At 46.7% G+C, this 19,879-nt stretch overlaps 1 protein-coding gene across 1 annotated transcript in view; it reads left to right on the top strand.

Moving 5' to 3' along the window:
- LOC109880876 (polypyrimidine tract-binding protein 3) overlaps positions 1–19,879 on the top strand; it is a gene marked incomplete in the record, with an annotated part of 103,786 nt that overhangs the window by 60,511 nt on the left and 23,396 nt on the right. Inside the window, 3 exon segments of the mRNA XM_031803277.1 lie at positions 2,602–2,769; positions 3,799–3,909; positions 10,620–10,794. Of these exon segments, the coding sequence (XP_031659137.1) occupies positions 2,602–2,769; positions 3,799–3,909; positions 10,620–10,794 (454 nt within the window).

The raw sequence follows: 19,879 nt of genomic DNA, 5'->3' as shown, positions 1-19,879 counted from the left end.
CAGGTTATACTGTAGGTTACAGGTTATACTGTAGGTTATAGGTTACAGGTTATACTGTAGGTTACAGGTTATACTGTAGGTTACATGTTATACTGTATGTTACAGGTTATACTGTAGGTTACAGGTTATACTGCAGGTTATAGGTTGTACTGTAGGTTACAGGTTATACTGTAGGTTACAGGTTGTACTGTAGGTTATAGGTTATACTGTAGGTTACAGGTTATACTGTAGGTTATATGTTACAGGTTATACTGTAGGTTACAGGTTATACTGTAGGTTACAGTTTATACTGTAGGTTACAGGTTATACTGTAGGTTATAGGTTACAGGTTATAGGTTATACTTTAGGTTATAGGTTATACTGTAGGTTACAGTTTATACTGTGGTTTACAGGTTATACTGTAGGTTATAGGTTACAGGTTACAGGTTATACTGTAGGTTATACTGTATGTTACATGTTATACTGTAGGTTACAGGTTATACTGTAGGTTACAGGTTATACTGTAGGTTACAGGTTATACTGTAGGTTACAGGTTATAGGTTATACTGTAGGTTATAGGTTATACCATAGGTTACAGGTTGTACTGTAGGTTACATGTTATACTGTAGGTTATAGGTTATACTGTAGGTTATAGGTTATACTGTAGGTTACAGGTTGTAGGTTATACTGTAGGTTATAGGTTATACTCTAGGTTATAGGTTATACTGTAGGTTACAGGTTATAGGTTGTACTGTAGGTTATAGGTTACAGGTTATACTGTAGGTTACAGGTTATACTGCAGGTTATAGGTTGTACTGTAGGTTATAGGTTATACTGTAGGTTACAGTTTATACTGTAGCTTATAGGTTATACTGTAGGTTACAGGTTATACTGTAGGTTACAGGTTACAGGTTATACTGTAGGTTATAGGTTATACTGTAGGTTACAGGTTATACTGTAGGTTACAGGTTACAGGTTGTACTGTAGGTTATAGGTTATACTGTAGGTTACAGGTTACAGGTTGTACTGTAGGTTATACTGTAGGTTACAGGTTATACTGTAGGTTATAGGTTATACTGTAGGTTACAGGTTACAGGTTATACTGTAGGTTATAGGTTATACTGTAGGTTACAGGTTAAACTGTAGGTTACAGGTTATACTGTAGGTTATAGGTTACAGGTTATACTGTAGGTTACAGGTTATACTGTAGGTTACAGGTTATACTGTAGGTTATAGGTTATACTGTAGGTTATAGGTTATACTGTAGGTTACAGGTTACAGGTTGTACTGTAGGTTATAGGTTATACTGTAGGTTATAGGTTATACTGTAGGTTACATGTTATACTGTAGGTTACAGGTTACAGGTTATACTGCAGGTTACAGGTTATACTGTAGGTTATAGGTTATACTGTAGGTTACAGGTTATACTGTAGGTTACAGGTTATACTGTAGGTTACAGGTTATACTGTAGGTTATAGGTTACAGGTTATACTGTAGGTTACAGGTTATACTGTAGGTTATAGGTTATACTGTAGGTTATAGGTTATACTGTAGGTTACAGGTTACAGGTTGTACTGTAGGTTATAGGTTATACTGTAGGTTATAGGTTATACTGTAGGTTACATGTTATACTGTAGGTTACAGGTTACATGTTACACTGTATGTTATAGGTTATACTGTAGGTTACAGGTTATATTGTAGGTTACAGGTTACACTGTAGGTTATAGGTTATACTGTAGGTTATACTGTAGGTTATAGGTTACAGGTTATACTGTAGGTTACAGGTTGTACTGTAGGTTACAGGTTGTACTGTAGGTTATAGGTTATACTGTAGGTTATAGGTTACAGGTTATACTGTAGGTTACAGGTTTAGGTTATACTGTAGGTTACAGGTTATACTGCAGGTTACAGGTTTTAGGTTGTACTGTAGGTCACAGGTTGCCATTTGGGAACTGATTGTGTGATATGACAATTCCAGCAGCAGGTGTGTCAAGTCCACAACTGTCTGCTGATTCTTACCAGCACTAATCGACTGTACAGTATCATGTTACAACCTCTCTCTCTCTCTCTCTCTCTCTCTCTCTCTCTCTCTCTCTCTCTCTCTCTCTCTCTCTCTCTCTCTCTCTCTCTCTCTCTCTCTCTCTCTCTCTCTCTCTCTCTCTCTCTCTCTCTCTCTCTCTCTCTCTCTCTCTTTCTCCTCTCTCTCTCTTTCTCTTTCTCCTCTCTCTCTCTTTCTCTTTCTCCTCTCTCCTCTTTCTCTCTCTCTCTCTCTCTTTCTCCTCTCTCTCTCTTTCTCTTTCTCCTCTCTCTCTCTTTCTGCTCTCTCTTTCTCTTTCTCTTTCTCTTTCTCTTTCTCTCTCTCTCTCTGTCTGTCTCTCTCTCTCTCTCTCTGTATTTATTTTTCTCTCTGTCTGTTTTTCTCCCTCTCCACATTATGACAATAAATTATTTAGTTATTGTATATCATATGATTATTGTTTGCTTAGGGTGTTAAACCCAACATCCCCCTCTCTTCTCCACTCTCCCTCTCTCTTCCTCCTCTCCTCCTCTCTTCCCACCTCCTCCACTTTCCTCCCCTCTCTTCCTCCACTCTCCTCCCCTCTCTACTCCTTTCCCCAACAGAGAGCTCAGGCAGCGTTGCAGGCGGTCAACGCAGTGCATTCTGGGAATATGGCGTTGGGCGGTTCAGCATCGGGCAGTGATGGAGCCTTGATGCCAGGACAGAGCCCCGTGCTGCGCATCATTGTAGAAAACCTCTTCTACCCTGTATCACTGGAGGTCCTACACCAGGTAACCCTGACCTCTAACCTCTTCTACCCTGTATCACTGGAGGTCCTACACCAGGTAACCCTGACCTCTAACCTCTTCTACCCTGTATCACTGGAGGTCCTACACCAGGTAACCCTGACCTCTAACCTCTTCTGCCCTGTATCACTGGAGGTCCTACACCAGGTAACCCTGACCCCTGACCTCTAACCTCTTCTAACCTGTATCACTGGTGGTCCTACACCAGGTAACCCTGACCTCTAACCTCTTCTGCCCTGTATCACTGGAGGTCCTACACCAGGTAACCCTGACCTCTAACCTCTTCTGCCCTGTATCACTGGAGGTCCTACACCAGGTAACCCTGACCTCTAACCTCTTCTGCCCTGTATCACTGGAGGTCCTACACCAGGTAACCCTGACCTCTAACCTCTTCTGCCCTGTATCACTGGTGGTCCTACACCAGGTAACCCTGACCTCTAACCTCTTCTACCCTGTATCACTGGAGGTCCTACACCAGGTAACCCTGACCTCTAACCTCTTCTACCCTGTATCACTGGAGGTCCTACACCAGGTAACCCTGACCTCTAACCTCTTCTGCCCTGTATCACTGGAGGTCCTACACCAGGTAACCCTGACCCCTGACCTCTAACCTCTTCTGCCCTGTATCACTGGTGGTCCTACACCAGGTAATCCTGACCTCTAACCTCTTCTGCCCTGTATCACTGGAGGTCCTACACCAGGTAACCCTGACCTCTAACCTCTTCTGCCCTGTATCACTGGAGGTCCTACACCAGGTAACCCTGACCCCTGACCTCTAACCTCTTTTACCCTGTATCACTGGAGGTGCTGCACCATTGCACTATGTCTCTATCTCAATAGTCCCTCCCCTTTGACCTTCTCCGAATGCTCTTTGAGAAGATGCGGAGAGAGGAATCAAGGAAAGATGAATTGAGAGGAGCCCAGATCATAACACAGAATACTGAATGAGAGTATGGTGCTAAGTAGCCTAAGAGAAATGTTTATTTGAACTTGGTTTTTGTTTTGCCTCCATAGATCTTCTCTAAGTTCGGGACGGTCCTGAAGATCATCACTTTCACCAAGAACAACCAGTTCCAGGCCCTGCTACAATATGCTGACCCGATGAATGCCCACCACGCCAAAGTGGTAGGTACTGACTCTATAAATGCCCACCACACCAAAGTGGTACGTACTGACTCTATAAATGCCCACCACGCCAAAGTGGTAGGTACTGACTCTATAAATGCCCACCACCCCAAAGTGGTACGTACTGACTCTATAAATGCCCACCATGCCAAAGTGGTACGTACTGACTCTATAAATGCCCACCACGCCAAAGTGGTACGTACTGACTCTATAAATGCCCACCACGCCAAAGTGGTAGGTACTGACTCTATAAATGCCCACCACGCCAAAGTGGTAGGTACTGACTCTATAAATGCCCACCACGCCAGTGGTGCCAAAGTGGTACGTACTGACTCTATAAATGCCCACCACACCAGTGGTGCCAAAGTGGTACGTACTGACTCTATAAATGCCCGCCACACCAGTGGTGCCAAAGTGGTACGTACTGACTCTATAAATGCCCACCACACCAAAGTGGTACGTACTGACTCTATAAATGCCCACCACACCAAAGTGGTACGTACTGACTCTATAAATGCCCACCACACCAGTGGTACGTACAGTGCCTTGCGAAAGTATTCGGCCCCCTTGAACTTTGCGACCTTTTGCCACATTTCAGGCTTCAAACATAAAGATATAAAACTGTATTTTTTTGTGAAGAATCAACAACAAGTGGGACACAATCATGAAGTGGAACGACATTTATTGGATATTTCAAACTTTTTTAACAAATCAAAAACTGAAAAATTGGGCGCGCAAAATTATTCAGCCCCTTTACTTTCAGTGCAGCAAACTCTCTCCAGAAGTTCAGTGAGGATCTCTGAATGATCCAATGTTGACCTAAATGACTAATGATGATAAATACAATCCACCTGTGTGTAATCAAGTCTCCGTATAAATGCACCTGCACTGTGATAGTCTCAGAGGTCCGTTAAAAGCGCAGAGAGCATCATGAAGAACAAGGAACACACCAGGCAGGTCCCAGATACTGTTGTGAAGAAGTTTAAAGCCGGATTTGGATACAAAAAGATTTCCCAAGCTTTAAACATCCCAAGGAGCACTGTGCAAGCGATAATATTGAAATGGAAGGAGTATCAGACCACTGCAAATCTACCAAGACCTGGCCGTCCCTCTAAACTTTCAGCTCATACAAGGAGAAGACTGATCAGAGATGCAGCCAAGAGGCCCATGATCACTCTGGATGAACTGCAGAGATCTACAGCTGAGGTGGGAGACTCTGTCCATAGGACAACAATCAGTCGTATATTGCACAAATCTGGCCTTTATGGAAGAGTGGCAAGAAGAAAGCCATTTCTTGAAGATATCCATAAAAAGTGTCATTTAAAGTTTGCCACAAGCCACACCAAACATTTGGAAGAAGGTGCTCTGGTCAGATGAAACCAAAATTGAACTTTTTGGCAACAATGCAAAACGTTATGTTTGGCGTAAAAGCAACACAGCGCATCACCCTGAACACACCATCCCCACTGTCAAACATGGGGGTGGCAGCATCATGGTTTGGGCCTGCTTTTCTTCAGCAGGGACAGGGAAGATGGTTAAAATTGATGGGAATATGGATGGAGCCAAATACAGGACCATTCTGGAAGAAAACCTGATGGAGTCTGCAAAGGACCTGAGACTGGGACGGAGATTTGTCTTCCAACAAGACAATGATCCAAAACATAAAGCAAAATCTACAATGGAATGGTTCAAAAATAAACATATCCAGGTGTTAGAATGGCCAAGTCAAAGTCCAGACCTGAATCCAATCGAGAATCTGTGGAAAGAACTGAAAACTGCTGTTCACAAATGCTCTCCATCCAACCTCACTGAGCTCGAGCTGTTTTGCAAGGAGGAATGGGAAAGAATTTCAGTCTCTCGATGTGCAAAACTGATAGAGACATACCCCAAGCGACTTACAGCTGTAATCGCAGCAAAAGGTGGCACTACAAAGTATTAACTTAAGGGGGCTGAATAATTTTGCACGCCCAATTTTTCAGTTTTTGATTTGTTAAAAAAGTTTGAAATATCCAATAAATGTCGTTCCACTTCATGATTGTGTCCCACTTGTTGTTGATTCTTCACAAAAAAATACAGTTTTATATCTTTATGTTTGAAGCCTGAAATGTGGCAAAAGGTCGCAAAGTTCAAGGGGGCCGAATACATTCGCAAGGCACTGTACCTCCTCACATGGGGTGGAAATGGCTAGGCTAGGTCTTTGGCTAGGTCTCTGGCTAGGTCCTTGGCTAGGCATTTGGCTAGGTCTTTGGCTAGGTCTTTGGCTAGGTATTTGGTAGGCCTCTGGCTAGGTCTTTGGCTAGGTCTTTGGTAGGCCTCTGGCTAGGTCTTTGGTAGGCCTCTGGCTAGGTCTTTGGCTAGGTCTTTGGTAGGCCTCTGGCTAGGTCTTTGGCTAGGTCTTTGGCTATGTCTTTGGCTAGGTATTTGGCTAGGTCTTTGACTAGGTATTTGGCCAGGTCTTTGGTAGGCCTCTGGCTAGGTCTTTGACTAGGTCTTTGGCTAGGTATTTGGCTAGGTCTTTGACTAGGTATTTGGCTAGGTCTAGGTCTTTGGTAGGCCTCTGGCTAGGTCTTTGGCTAGGTCTTTGGCTAGGTATTTGGATGTCAGACAACCTGATGTAACTGTGAGGAATAGCAGCACAGCTCTAAAACATCACGCAGCAGTCAGAAGAGGCAGGAGAGAGCATATCAAAAATCTCATCCTGAAGCTGGATCTAGAGTCTGTCTATTTCTGTCCTGATGTGTTTGGATAAAAGCCTTAATAATGTCAGATATGTCCTGATGTGGATAAAAGCCTTAATAATGTCAGATATGTCCTGATGTGGATAAAAGCCTTAATAATGTCAGATATATTCCCTCTCAGCCCAGATAAGTCTTGGTCTCCATTACAACCCTTGGTTCTATCAATCTAGCCGTTTGGTCTTTTTCCCAATACATCCCAATACAACCCCAACCATGCTGTAAACCAAATACAACCCCAACCATGCTGTAAACCCAATACAACCCCAACCATGCTGTAAACCCAATACAACCCCAACCATGCTGTAAACCCAATACAACCCCAACCATGCTGTAAACCCAATACAACCCCAACCATGCTGTAAACCCAATACAACCCCAACCATGCTGTAAACCCAATACAACCCCAACCATGCTGTAAACCCAATACAACCCCAACCATGCTGTAAACCCAATACAACCCCAACCATGCTGTAAACCCAATACAACCCCAACCATGCTGTAAACCCAATACAACCCCAACCATGCTGTAAACCCAATACAACCCCAACCATGCTGTAAACCCAATACAACCCCAACCATGCTGTAAACCCAATACAACCCCAACCATGCTGTAAACCCAATACAACCCCAACCATGCTGTAAACCCAATACAACCCCAACCATGCTGTAAACCCAATACAACCCCAACCATGCTGTAAACCCAATACAACCCCAACCATGCTGTAAACCCAATACAACCCCAACCATGCTGTAAACCCAATACAACCCCAACCATGCTGTAAACCCAATACAACCCCAACCATGCTGTAAACCCAATACAACCCCAACCATGCTGTAAACCCAATACAACCCCAACCATGCTGTAAACCCAATACAACCCCAACCATACTGTAAACCCAATACAACCCCAACCATGCTGTAAACCCAATACAACCCCAACCATGCTGTAAACCAAATACAACCCCAACCATGCTGTAAACCCAATACAACCCCAACCATGCTGTAAACCCAATACAACCCCAACCATGCTGTAAACCCAATACAACCCCAACCATGCTGTAAACCCAATACAACCCCAACCATGCTGTAAACCCAATACAACCCCAACCATGCTGTAAACCCAATACAACCCCAACCATGCTGTAAACCCAATACAACCCCAACCATGCTGTAAACCCAATACAACCCCAACCATGCTGTAAACCCAATACAACCCCAACCATGCTGTAAACCCAATACAACCCCAACCATGCTGTAAACCCAATACAACCCCAACCATGCTGTAAACCCAATACAACCCCAACCATGCTGTAAACCCAATACAACCCCAACCATGCTGTAAACCCAATACAACCCCAACCATGCTGTAAACCCAATACAACCCCAACCATGCTGTAAACCCAATACAACCCCAACCATGCTGTAAACCCAGTACAACCCCAACCATGCTGTAAACCCAATACAACCCCAACCATGCTGTAAACCAAATACAACCCCAACCATGCTGTAAACCCAATACATCCCCAACCATGCTGTAAACCCAATACAACCCCAACCATGCTGTAAACCCAATACAACCCCAACCATGCTGTATCAAATTGGATTGGTCACATACACATATTTAGCAGATGTTATTGTGGGTGTAGCAAAACATTACCCAAACACGCTTCAGTCTAGCTTGAACATGAAGGGAATCAGGTGCTCGACTGAGGGACTTGATAAAAAAACATTTAAAAAACATACCTTACTCCAGGACACTTCAACAGGTCACTATCCCAAAATAAAGAAAAATGAGCACTCGGTTTCTTCATAGATGTGGGTTTGGACGAGAGATGTGTTTTACTGCCTGGCCTCCTCCATCTCCATGCAACACCTGGATGTAGCTAGAGCCCACAAATCTCAAATCACACACACCGGCCACCAGTGTTGTAGTCGAGTCACTAAAACCCAAGGCCAATTCGAGACACGAGTCCCCATGGCTGAAGTCTGAGTCTGAAGTCCGAGTCCCCAATGGTGGGGTCACGAGTCGAGTCCATCAATTTATAATAGGTCTTATTATGCTATTGTTTCTAGTCGCCACCAGATGGCAGTATATCACCACTCCCTCATGAGAAGACCCAACTCATTTACTATTCATCACTAACCTCACAGGTTCTACTCAATGCCTGTGTTTCCCTACTTATTTACTACATAAATTAATGGTAATTCAGGCTCTCAGCTAATTTTTTGTAAACGCCCACTGACATTGTTTTATTGTAGAGTGAAAACTAAGGGAGAAGAATAAATGCTTGTGCTTAGGAAACTCATTAGGACCATACTAACTTCAGCCCACAACATCCAGGGGGAGAGCACGCTTTACCACTAAGGGACAGTTTAGTTGGGTCAACGTAAGACAGTCTGGTGTTCCGCTTGTTTGTTTCAGTAGCATGAATCGTTCCTGTTCAGACCAAGGTGAAGAACGGAATAATTGAAGGAATGAATCCAAGCCTCACTGTGGATGGTGGGGCTTCCAGCAAGACACAGATTTAATTTGCTTTGTATCTGCATCTGATGGTCATGGTGCTTCCAAGAGAACTGGGAACAACAAAAACCCAGGTCAAATCATGACGTTGTTGATCTTCAGGTCTGAAAGTCGGGGCTGAAAGTCGGGGCTCTAGAAAGGTGCCAGAGTTTCCAACTTAGAATTCCAAGTTGGATGACTGTTCAAAATGATTTTTCCCAGTCAGATCGTGTTTTTTAGAGTTTCTAGTTGTCTTGAACACACTGAAGTCGGAAGTGAAAGATTTCAGAGTTCCCAGTTGTTTTGAACACGGCATTAGTCTCAGCGGACGGAGGGAGCCTCTCATGGTCCCTGCTCTCTCCTTGCTTTCCTCCGGTGAGACTGGCTAGAGAGACACCGTCTTCCACCTGATGGCAAAGCTCCAGCCACACTGCATCTGCCTCAAATTCATAGCCACATGTTTGGTGATCGACTAGCAATGCCTTGAAGATCGACCAGGTTGGCGACCACTGTCCTACAGGTTCTTACCTTCTGAGCCATTTCCCTTTTTTGCTTCTGATGAACAACAGAGGTTACATGCCTCATTACAAGTTTTTTTGAGGGAGGGGTTGCGGGACGAGGGAGTGAGAGTGAGATGGAGAGGTAGAGCAGTCTCCCTGGATGGACTGCTCTACGGAGGAGCTTGTTGTTCTATATTCTCTGAGTGGTACAGTGACTGCTGCTCTACAGAGGACCTTGTTGTTCTATATTCTCAGAGTGGTACAGTAACTGCTGCTCTACGGAGGAGCTTGTTGTTCTATATTCTCTGAGTGGTACAGTAACTGCTGCTCTACAGAGGACCTTGTTGTTCTATATTCTCTGAGTGGTACAGTAACTGCTGCTCTACGGAGGAGCTTGTTGTTCTATATTCTCTGAGTGGTACAGTAACTGCTGCTCTACAGAGGACCTTGTTGTTCTATATTCTCTGAGTGGTACAGTAACTGCTGCTCTACAGAGGACCTTGTTGTTCTATATTCTCAGAGTGGTAGAGTAACTGCTGCTCTACAGAGGACCTTGTTGTTCTATATTCTCTGAGTGGTACAGTAACTGCTGCTCTACAGAGGACCTTGTTGTTCTATATTCTCTGAGTGGTACAGTAACTGCTGCTCTACAGAGGACCTTGTTGTTCTATATTCTCTGAGTGGTACAGTAACTGTAGTGACCCATATTATGTCATTACTGTCATTTCTTATTTATTTTTACCTTTATTTAACTAGGCAAGTCAGTTAAGAACAAATTATTATTCTTTCTTCACTAGGACCATGTCTTTCTCTATGGAGGTCTGAGAGATATTAAAACGTAACTGGGAGCCAGTTACCATGAAATAGCTTACACAATTCTGAATACTTTGGTATACAATTGGCCCAATGAAAGTCTGTCCTTTTCAATTGGTTGATCTAACACCCTTTCTGTTTGTCTGTCTCTCTCTCTAGACTTTGGATGGCCAGAACATCTATAACGCGTGCTGCACTCTGCGTGTGGAGTTCTCCAAGCTGACCAGCCTGAATGTGAAGTACAACAACGACAAGAGCCGAGACTTCACCCGCCTGGACCTTCCCTCCGGAGACGGACAGCCCACCATGGACCCTGCTATGAGCGCCGCCTTCGGTGAGATCAAACACAGTTATTACTAAGACCAAGAACAGTTAGAATTTCCCATAAGCTAATGTCACTCTTAGCCCCCCATGCTAAACAGTCTCATCCACTTCCTTTCTGTACCCTTCATCCTTCCTCTCTGTCCATTCCATGTCCTGTCTGTCCCCTTCACCCTTCCTCTCTGTCCATTCCATGTCCTGTCTGTCCCCTTCACCCTTCCTCTCTGTCCATTCCATGTCCTGTCTGTCTATTCCATGTCCTGTCTGTCCCCTTTACTGTCTCCTCCCTCTGTCTCATTCACAACTCGTCCAATTAGCTACTATTCTCCCTCTATATAAAGCTCCTTGTGGAACTGTGACGTCAGCGAATGAGTCCTGGTGAAGGGTATAGATTGTTCCACAAAACCCTGTCATCCATCTCCTGCACGGTTTAATGGTTATTCTGTTTACGGTTGAAAACTCTACCTCTTATCAGTGTTGTTGTGTTGGCTGATTTGGGTAAATAATTTCCCTTAGAATGATGTGATTTCTCCTATTACTGCCATTTAAAATGGTTAATTCCTAGCCAGGGATGTTGTGGATGTCTGTTGTTGGTTGGCTGGTTCCCTGGCTGATGATGGTGATGGTGTTCCTGTGTGTCTATGTGATGTTAATGCTATCAGCTTGGAGCACACTGCAGCACAACATACATCAAAGAGAAATCTTGTCTTTTTATCATTCGATACAAAGGCCACAAAGGCCACGTTGTTCTACTGCCCACAGAACTGAGCCGCTGCTCAGTGTGTGTGTGTGTGCGTGTGTGCGTGCGTGTGTTTTCTCAGTATCTCCAGCAACCCTTTGTTCAGACAGCTCTTCTGATTTATAAAGCAGCCTGGAACAACAAGATGCACCACCACCCACCCCCTTCCTAATCACACACACACACACACACACACACACGGTCAACCCAAGGTGGGTGGTTGCTGGTGAATTCACCATTATTAACCCACGATGTCCCATTATTAACCCACGATGTCCCATTATTAAACCGTGATGTCCCATTATTAAACTGTGATGTCCCATTATTAAACTGTGATGTCCCATTATTAAACCGTGATGTCCCATTATTAAATCACAGTCAACTGTTTCAACCAACCGTCATCATGTGTTGTTGGTGAGACACCTAGCTCTCTGCTGTCCTGAGGAGGAAACTGGTTGGTTCTGTAGAGTAGAGACTGTCTGTGTCCAAAATGGCTAAATTCCCTATATTGTTCACTCTATGGGCACTGGTCAAAAGTAGTGCACTATGTAGGGAATAACGAGCCATTTGGGATGTAACCTAACTCTCCTGTCTGTGAGAGTGAAATACTTGTATGGACTGAGCCTGTGAACATTCTTCTTTAATAAACTGTGAACCTTCCAACATTTTAATTTCCTGTACTGCCATTCCAACAACTCCCTGTATGAGGAAATTGAAATGCAGTGTTTCCGTTTGGGATTGCTTTGTGTTGCTTTGAGGGGCAAAAAGAAGAATGTGTCTCATGGAATTTCACAGATTGTAGGGGGCTTGAATTTGAAATCTCAGCTTTGAATATTCAGAATGTTGTGAATGGTTAGTTTTATACACTAGGGGAGAGTGGGGTAAGTTGATCCACCCTTGTTTCTTGGAAACTTTAAACAAAATTTATCATTTGACCAAATATTTAGGAAGATGTCATAATTTCATGGAGAAACCAGATGGAAAAACTGGTAAGCAAGTCAGGCTCAAAAGATAGTGATTTATTATTAGAGGATTCAAAATGATTCTGGGGCGGCAGGGTAGTGGTTAGAGTGTAGAGGAGGTAGGTATCCTAGTGGTTAGAGTGTAGAGGAGGTAGGGTAGTGGTTAGAGTGGAGGGGCGGCAGGTAGCCTAGTGGTTAGAGTGTAGCGGAGGTAGGTATCCTAGTGGTTAGAGTGTAGAGGAGGCAGGTAGCCTAGTGGTTAGAGTGTAGAGGAGGCAGGTAGCCTAGTGGTTAGAGTGTAGAGGTGGCAGGTAGCCTAGTGGTTAGAGTGTAGAGGAGGTAGGTAGCCTAGTGGTTAGAGTGTAGAGGAGGTAGGTAGCCTAGTGGTTAGAGTGGAGGGGCGGCAGGGTAGCCTAGTGGTTAGAGTGTAGAGGAGGTAGGTAGCCTAGTGGTTAGAGTGTAGAGGTGGCAGGTAGCCTAGTGGTTAGAGTGTAGAGGAGGTAGGTAGCCTAGTGGTTAGAGTGTAGAGGAGGTAGGTAGCCTAGTGGTTAGAGTGTAGAGGAGGCAGGTAGCCTAGTGGTTAGAGTGTAGAGGAGGTAGGTAGCCTAGTGGTTAGAGTGTAGAGGTGGTAGGGTAGTGGTTAGAGTGGAGGGGCGGCAGGGTAGTGGTTAGAGTGGAGGGGCGGCAGGGTAGCCTAGTGGTTAGAGTGTAGAGGCGGCAGGGTATCCTAGTAGTTAGAGCGTTGGACTAGTAACCGGAAGGTTGCAAGTTCAAACCCCCGAGCTGACAAGGTACACATCTTGTCGTTCTGCCCCTGAACAGGCAGTTAACCCACTGTTCCTAGGCCGTCATTGAAAATAAGAACTTGTTCTTAACTGACTTGCCTGGTTAAATAAAGGTTAAATAAAGGTTAAATAAAGGTTAAATAAACATATACCAAAAGTATATTTTGCAAACTACCGTTCAAAAGTTTGGGGTCACTTAGAAATGTACTTGTTTTTTAAAGAAAGACACATTTGTCCATTAAAATAACATAAAATTTATCAGAAATACAGTGTATGTCACGCTGGTATAAAGGGTCGGGAGACAGGCGCAGCAATGTGTAATAGGGTTTATTATTATACCCAAATTACACACAGCACAGGTACTCACACCCACCAACAGAAATTGTAACAATAATCGATAGGACAATGATAAACCAAGGACACACTTATACAATTACTAATCACTGGGAATAGGGGCCTGTGTTTGTTAGGTGTTAAACAATGCTTAAAAATACACACACACAAAAAAAGTGTTTTAAAAAGGTAGTGGTAACATTTTATTCAGTACAGAAATGTGTACGATGATTATCGCGGGTCAACTTAACCCATACCTGAGCCAAGAGACCGCTTTTTGGGAAAAGCTGTTTTCAAAACTGTACTTGTTTGCATGAATTTGGATTATTTCCAGGGATACATAACATCCTGAAATATATGTAGATACCTTTGTTAGAAATATATAAATTATATTTCCCTTGACAGAGAGATGCTGAATATAAAAAATGCTTCACTTACCCCTGTTTACCCCACTCTCCCCTGTGTGTGGTCTAAGGAGTGTTTACCCCACTCTCCCCTGTGTGTGGTCTAAGGAGTGTTTACCCCACTCTCCCCTGTGTCTGGTCTAAGGAGTGTTTACCCCACTCTCCCCTGTGTCTGGTCTAAGGAGTGTTTACCCCACTCTCCCCTGTGTCTGGTCTAAGGAGTGTTTACCCCACTCTCCCCTGTGTGTGGTCTAAGGAGTGTTTACCCCACTCTCCCCTGTGTGTGGTCTAAGGAGTGTTTACCCCACTCTCCCCTGTGTCTGGTCTAAGGAGTGTTTACCCCACTCTCCCCTGTGTGTGGTCTAAGGAGTGTTTACCCCCACTCTCCCCTGTGTCTGGTCTAAGGAGTGTTTACCCCACTCTCCCCTGTGTCTGTGTGTGGTCTAAGGAGTGTTTACCCCACTCTCCCCTGTGTGTGGTCTAAGGAGTGTTTACCCCACTCTCCCCTGTGTCTGGTCTAAGGAGTGTTTACCCCACTCTCCCCTGTGTCTGTGTGTGGTCTAAGGAGTGTTTACCCCACTCTCCCCTGTGTCTGGTCTAAGGAGTGTTTACCCCACTCTCCCCTGTGTCTGGTCTAAGGAGTGTTTTACCCCACTCTCCCCTGTGTCTGGTCTAAGGAGTGTTTACCCCACTCTCCCCTGTGTCTGGTCTAAGGAGTGTTTACCCCACTCTCCCCTGTGTGTGGTCTAAGGAGTGTTTACCCCACTCTCCCCTGTGTGTGGTCTAAGGAGTGTTTACCCCACTCTCCCCTGTGTCTGGTCTAAGGAGTGTTTACCCCACTCTCCCCTGTGTGTGGTCTAAGGAGTGTTTACCCCACTCTCCCCTGTGTCTGGTCTAAGGAGTGTTTACCCCACTCTCCCCTGTGTCTGGTCTAAGGAGTGTTTACCCCACTCTCCCCTGTGTGTGGTCTAAGGAGTGTTTACCCCACTCTCCCCTGTGTCTGGTCTAAGGAGTGTTTACCCCACTCTCCCCTGTGTGTGGTCTAAGGAGTGTTTACCCCACTCTCCCCTGTGTCTGGTCTAAGGAGTGTTTACCCCACTCTCCCCTGTGTCTGTGTGTGGTCTAAGGAGTGTTTACCCCACTCTCCCCTGTGTCTGTGTCTGGTCTAAGGAGTGTTTACCCCACTCTCCCCTGTGTCTGGTCTAAGGAGTGTTTACCCCACTCTCCCCTGTGTCTGGTCTAAGGAGTGTTTACCCCACTCTCCCCTGTGTGTGGTCTAAGGAGTGTTTACCCCACTCTCCCCTGTGTCTGGTCTAAGGAGTGTTTACCCCACTCTCCCCTGTGTCTGGTCTAAGGAGTGTTTACCCCACTCTCCCCTGTGTCTGGTCTAAGGAGTGTTTACCCCACTCTCCCCTGTGTCTGGTCTAAGGAGTGTTTACCCCACTCTCCCCTGTGTGTGGTCTAAGGAGTGTTTACCCCACTCTCCCCTGTGTGTGGTCTAAGGAGTGTTTACCCCACTCTCCCCTGTGTCTGGTCTAAGGAGTGTTTACCCCACTCTCCCCTGTGTCTGGTCTAAGGAGTGTTTACCCCACTCTCCCCTGTGTGTGGTCTAAGGAGTGTTTACCCCACTCTCCCCTGTGTCTGGTCTAAGGAGTGTTTACCCCACTCTCCCCTGTGTCTGGTCTAAGGAGTGTTTACCCCACTCTCCCTGTGTGTGGTCTAAGGAGTGTTTACCCCACTCTCCCCTGTGTCTGGTCTAAGGAGTGTTTACCCCACTCTCCCCTGTGTCTGGTCTAAGGAGTGTTTACCCCACTCTCCCCTGTGTCTGGTCTAAGGAGTGTTTACCCCACTCTCCCCTGTGTCTGGTCTAAGGAGTGTTTACCCCACTCTCCCCTGTGTCTGGTCTAAGGAGTGTTTACCCCACTCTCCCCTGTGTCTGGTCTAAGGAGTGTTTACCCCACTCTCCCCTGTGTCTGGTCTAAGGAGTGTTTACCCCACTCTCCCCTGTGTCTGGTCTAAGGAGTGTTTACCCCACTCTCCCCTGTGTCTGGTCTAAGGAGTGTTTACCCCACTCTCCCCTGTGTCTGGTCTAAGGAGTGTTTACCCCCACTCTCCCCTGTGTCTGGTCTAAGGAGTGTTTACCCCACTCTCCCCTGTGTCTGGTCTAAGGAGTGTTTACCCCACTCTCCCCTGTGTCTGGTCTAAGGAGTGTTTACCCCACTCTCCCCTGTGTCTGGTCTAAGGAGTGTTTACCCCACTCTCCCCTGTGTCTGGTCTAAGGAGTGTTACCCCACTCTCCCCTGTGTCTGGTCTAAGGAGTGTTTACCCCACTCTCCCCTGTGTCTGGTCTAAAGGAGTGTTTACCCCACTCTCCCCTGTGTCTGGTCTAAGGAGTGTTTACCCCACTCTCCCCTGTGTCTGGTCTAAGGAGTGTTTACCCCACTCTCCCCTGTGTTGGTCTAAGGAGTGTTTACCCCACTCTCCCCCTGTGTCTGGTCTAAGGAGTGTTTACCCCACTCTCCCCTGTGTCTGGTCTAAGGAGTGTTTACCCCACTCTCCCCTGTGTCTGGTCTAAGGAGTGTTTACCCCACTCTCCCCTGTGTCTGGTCTAAGGAGTGTTTACCCCACTCTCCCCTGTGTCTGGTCTAAGGAGTGTTTACCCCACTCTCCCCTGTGTCTGGTCTAAGGAGTGTTTACCCCACTCTCCCCTGTGTCTGGTCTAAGGAGTGTTTACCCCACTCTCCCCTGTGTCTGGTCTAAGGAGTGTTTACCCCACTCTCCCCTGTGTCTGGTCTAAGGAGTGTTTACCCCACTCTCCCCTGTGTCTGGTCTAAGGAGTGTTTACCCCACTCTCCCCTGTGTCTGGTCTAAGGAGTGTTTACCCCACTCTCCCCTGTGTCTGGTCTAAGGAGTGTTTACCCCACTCTCCCCTGTGTCTGGTCTAAGGAGTGTTTACCCCACTCTCCCCTGTGTCTGGTCTAAGGAGTGTTTACCCCACTCTCCCCTGTGTGTGGTCTAAGGAGTGTTTACCCCACTCTCCCCTGTGTGTGGTCTAAGGAGTGTTTACCCCACTCTCCCCTGTGTCTGGTCTAAGGAGTGTTTACCCCACTCTCCCCTGTGTCTGTGTGTGGTCTAAGGAGTGTTTACCCCACTCTCCCCTGTGTGTGGTCTAAGGAGTGTTTACCCCACTCTCCCCTGTGTCTGGTCTAAGGAGTGTTTACCCCACTCTCCCCTGTGTCTGGTCTAAGGAGTGTTTACCCCACTCTCCCCTGTGTCTGGTCTAAGGAGTGTTTACCCCACTCTCCCCTGTGTCTGGTCTAAGGAGTGGTTTACCCCCACTCTCCCCTGTGTCTGGTCTAAGGAGTGTTTACCCCACTCTCCCCTGTGTCTGGTCTAAGGAGTGTTTACCCCACTCTCCCCTGTGTGTGGTCTAAGGAGTGTTTACCCCACTCTCCCCTGTGTCTGGTCTAAGGAGTGTTTACCCCACTCTCCCCTGTGTCTGGTCTAAGGAGTGGTTTACCCCACTCTCCCCTGTGTGTGGTCTAAGGAGTGTTTACCCCCACTCTCCCCTGTGTCTGGTCTAAGGAGTGTTTACCCCACTCTCCCCTGTGTCTGTGTCTGGTCTAAGGAGTGTTTACCCCACTCTCCCCTGTGTGTGGTCTAAGGAGTGTTTACCCCACTCTCCCCTGTGTCTGGTCTAAGGAGTGTTTACCCCACTCTCCCCTGTGTCTGGTCTAAGGAGTGTTTACCCCACTCTCCCCTGTGTCTGGTCTAAGGAGTGTTTACCCCACTCTCCCCTGTGTCTGGTCTAAGGAGTGTTTACCCCACTCTCCCCTGTGTCTGGTCTAAGGAGTGTTTACCCCACTCTCCCCTGTGTCTGGTCTAAGGAGTGTTTACCCCACTCTCCCCTGTGTCTGGTCTAAGGAGTGTTTACCCCACTCTCCCCTGTGTGTGGTCTAAGGAGTGTTTACCCCACTCTCCCCTGTGTCTGGTCTAAGGAGTGTTTACCCCACTCTCCCCTGTGTGTGGTCTAAGGAGTGTTTACCCCACTCTCCCCTGTGTCTGGTCTAAGGAGTGTTTACCCCCACTCTCCCCTGTGTCTGGTCTAAGGAGTGTTTACCCCACTCTCCCCTGTGTGTGGTCTAAGGAGTGTTTACCCCACTCTCCCCCTGTGTCTGGTCTAAGGAGTGTTTACCCCACTCTCCCCTGTGTCTGGTCTAAGGAGTGTTTACCCCCACTCTCCCCTGTGTCTGTGTGTGGTCTAAGGAGTGTTTACCACCCACTCTCCCCTGTGTGTGGTCTAAGGAGTGTTTACCCCACTCTCCCCTGTGTCTGGTCTAAGGAGTGTTTACCCCACTCTCCCCTGTGTGTGGTCTAAGGAGTGTTTACCCCACTCTCCCCTGTGTCTGGTCTAAGGAGTGTTTACCCCACTCTCCCCTGTGTCTGGTCTAAGGAGTGTTTACCCCACTCTCCCCTGTGTGTGGTCTAGGAGTGTTTACCCCACTCTCCCCTGTGTCTGGTCTAAGGAGTGTTTACCCCACTCTCCCCTGTGTCTGGTCTAAGGAGTGTTTACCCCACTCTCCCTGTGCTGTGTGTTGGTCTAAGAGTGTTTACCCCACATCTCCCCTGTGTCTGGTCTAAGGAGTGTTTACCCCACTCTCCCACTGTGTCTGGTCTAAGGAGTGTTTACCACTCTCCCCTGTGTGTGGTCTAAGGAGTGTTACCCCCACTCTCCCCTGTGTCTGGTCTAAGGAGTGTTTACCCCACTCTCCCCTGTGTGTGGTCTAAGGAGTGTTTACCCCAATCTCCCTGTGTGGTCTAAGGAGTGTTTACCCCACTCTCCCCTATGTGTTGTGTCTGGTCTAAGGAGTGTTTACCCCACTCTCACCTGTGGTATGGGTCTAAGGAGTGTTTACCCCACTCTCCCTGTTGTCTGTGGTCTGTGTCTGGTCTAAGGATGTTTACCCCACTCTCCCCTAGTGTCCTGGTCTAAGGAGTGTTTACCCCACTCTCCCCTGTGTCTGGTCTAAGGAGTGTTTACCCCACTCTCCCCTGTGTCTGGTCTAAGGAGTGTTTACCCCACTCTCCCCTGTGTCTGTGTGTGGTCTAAGGAGTGTTTACCCCACTCTCCCCTGTGTCTGGTCTAAGGCAGTGTTTACCCCACTCTCCCCTGTGTCTGGTCTAAGGAGTGTTTACCCCACTCTCCCTGTGTCTGGTCTAAGGAGTGGTTTACCCCACTCTCCCCTGTGTCTGGTCTAAGGAGTGTTTACCCCCACTCTCCCCCTGTGTCTGTGTGTGGTCTAAGGAGTGTTTACCCCACTCCCCCTGTGTCTGGTCTAAGGAGTGTTTACCCCACTCTCCCCTGTTTCTGTGTCTGGTCTAAGGAGTGTTTACCCCTCTCCCCTGTGTCTGGTCTAAGGAGTGTTACCCCACTCTCCCCTGTGTGTGGTCTAAGGAGTGTTTACCCCACTCTCCCTGTGTGTGGTCTAAGGAGTGTTTTACCCCCACTCTCCCCTGTGTCTGTGTGTGGTCTAAGGAGTGTTTACCCACTCTCCCCTGTGTCTGGTCTAAGGAGTGTTTACCCCACTCTCCCCTGTGTCTGTGTGTGGTCTAAGGAGTGTTTACCCCACTTCTCCCCTATGTGTCTGTGTGTGGTCTAAGGAGTGTTTACCCCACTCTCCCCTGTGTCTTTGTGTGGTCTAAGGAGTGTTTACCCCACTCTCCCCTGTGTCTTTTGTGTGGTCTAAGAAGTGTTTACCCCCACTCTCCCCTGTGTCTTTGTGTGGTCTAAGGAGTGTTTACCCCACTCTCCCCTGTGTCTGGTCTAAGGAGTGTTTACCCCACTCTCCCCTGTGTCTGTGTGTGGTCTAAGGAG

Source organism: Oncorhynchus kisutch, linkage group LG23 (genome assembly GCF_002021735.2).
Source record: "Oncorhynchus kisutch isolate 150728-3 linkage group LG23, Okis_V2, whole genome shotgun sequence".
In the NCBI taxonomy this organism is placed as follows: Eukaryota; Metazoa; Chordata; class Actinopteri; order Salmoniformes; family Salmonidae; genus Oncorhynchus; species Oncorhynchus kisutch.
This window is presented reverse-complemented; position numbering and strand designations above follow the sequence as displayed.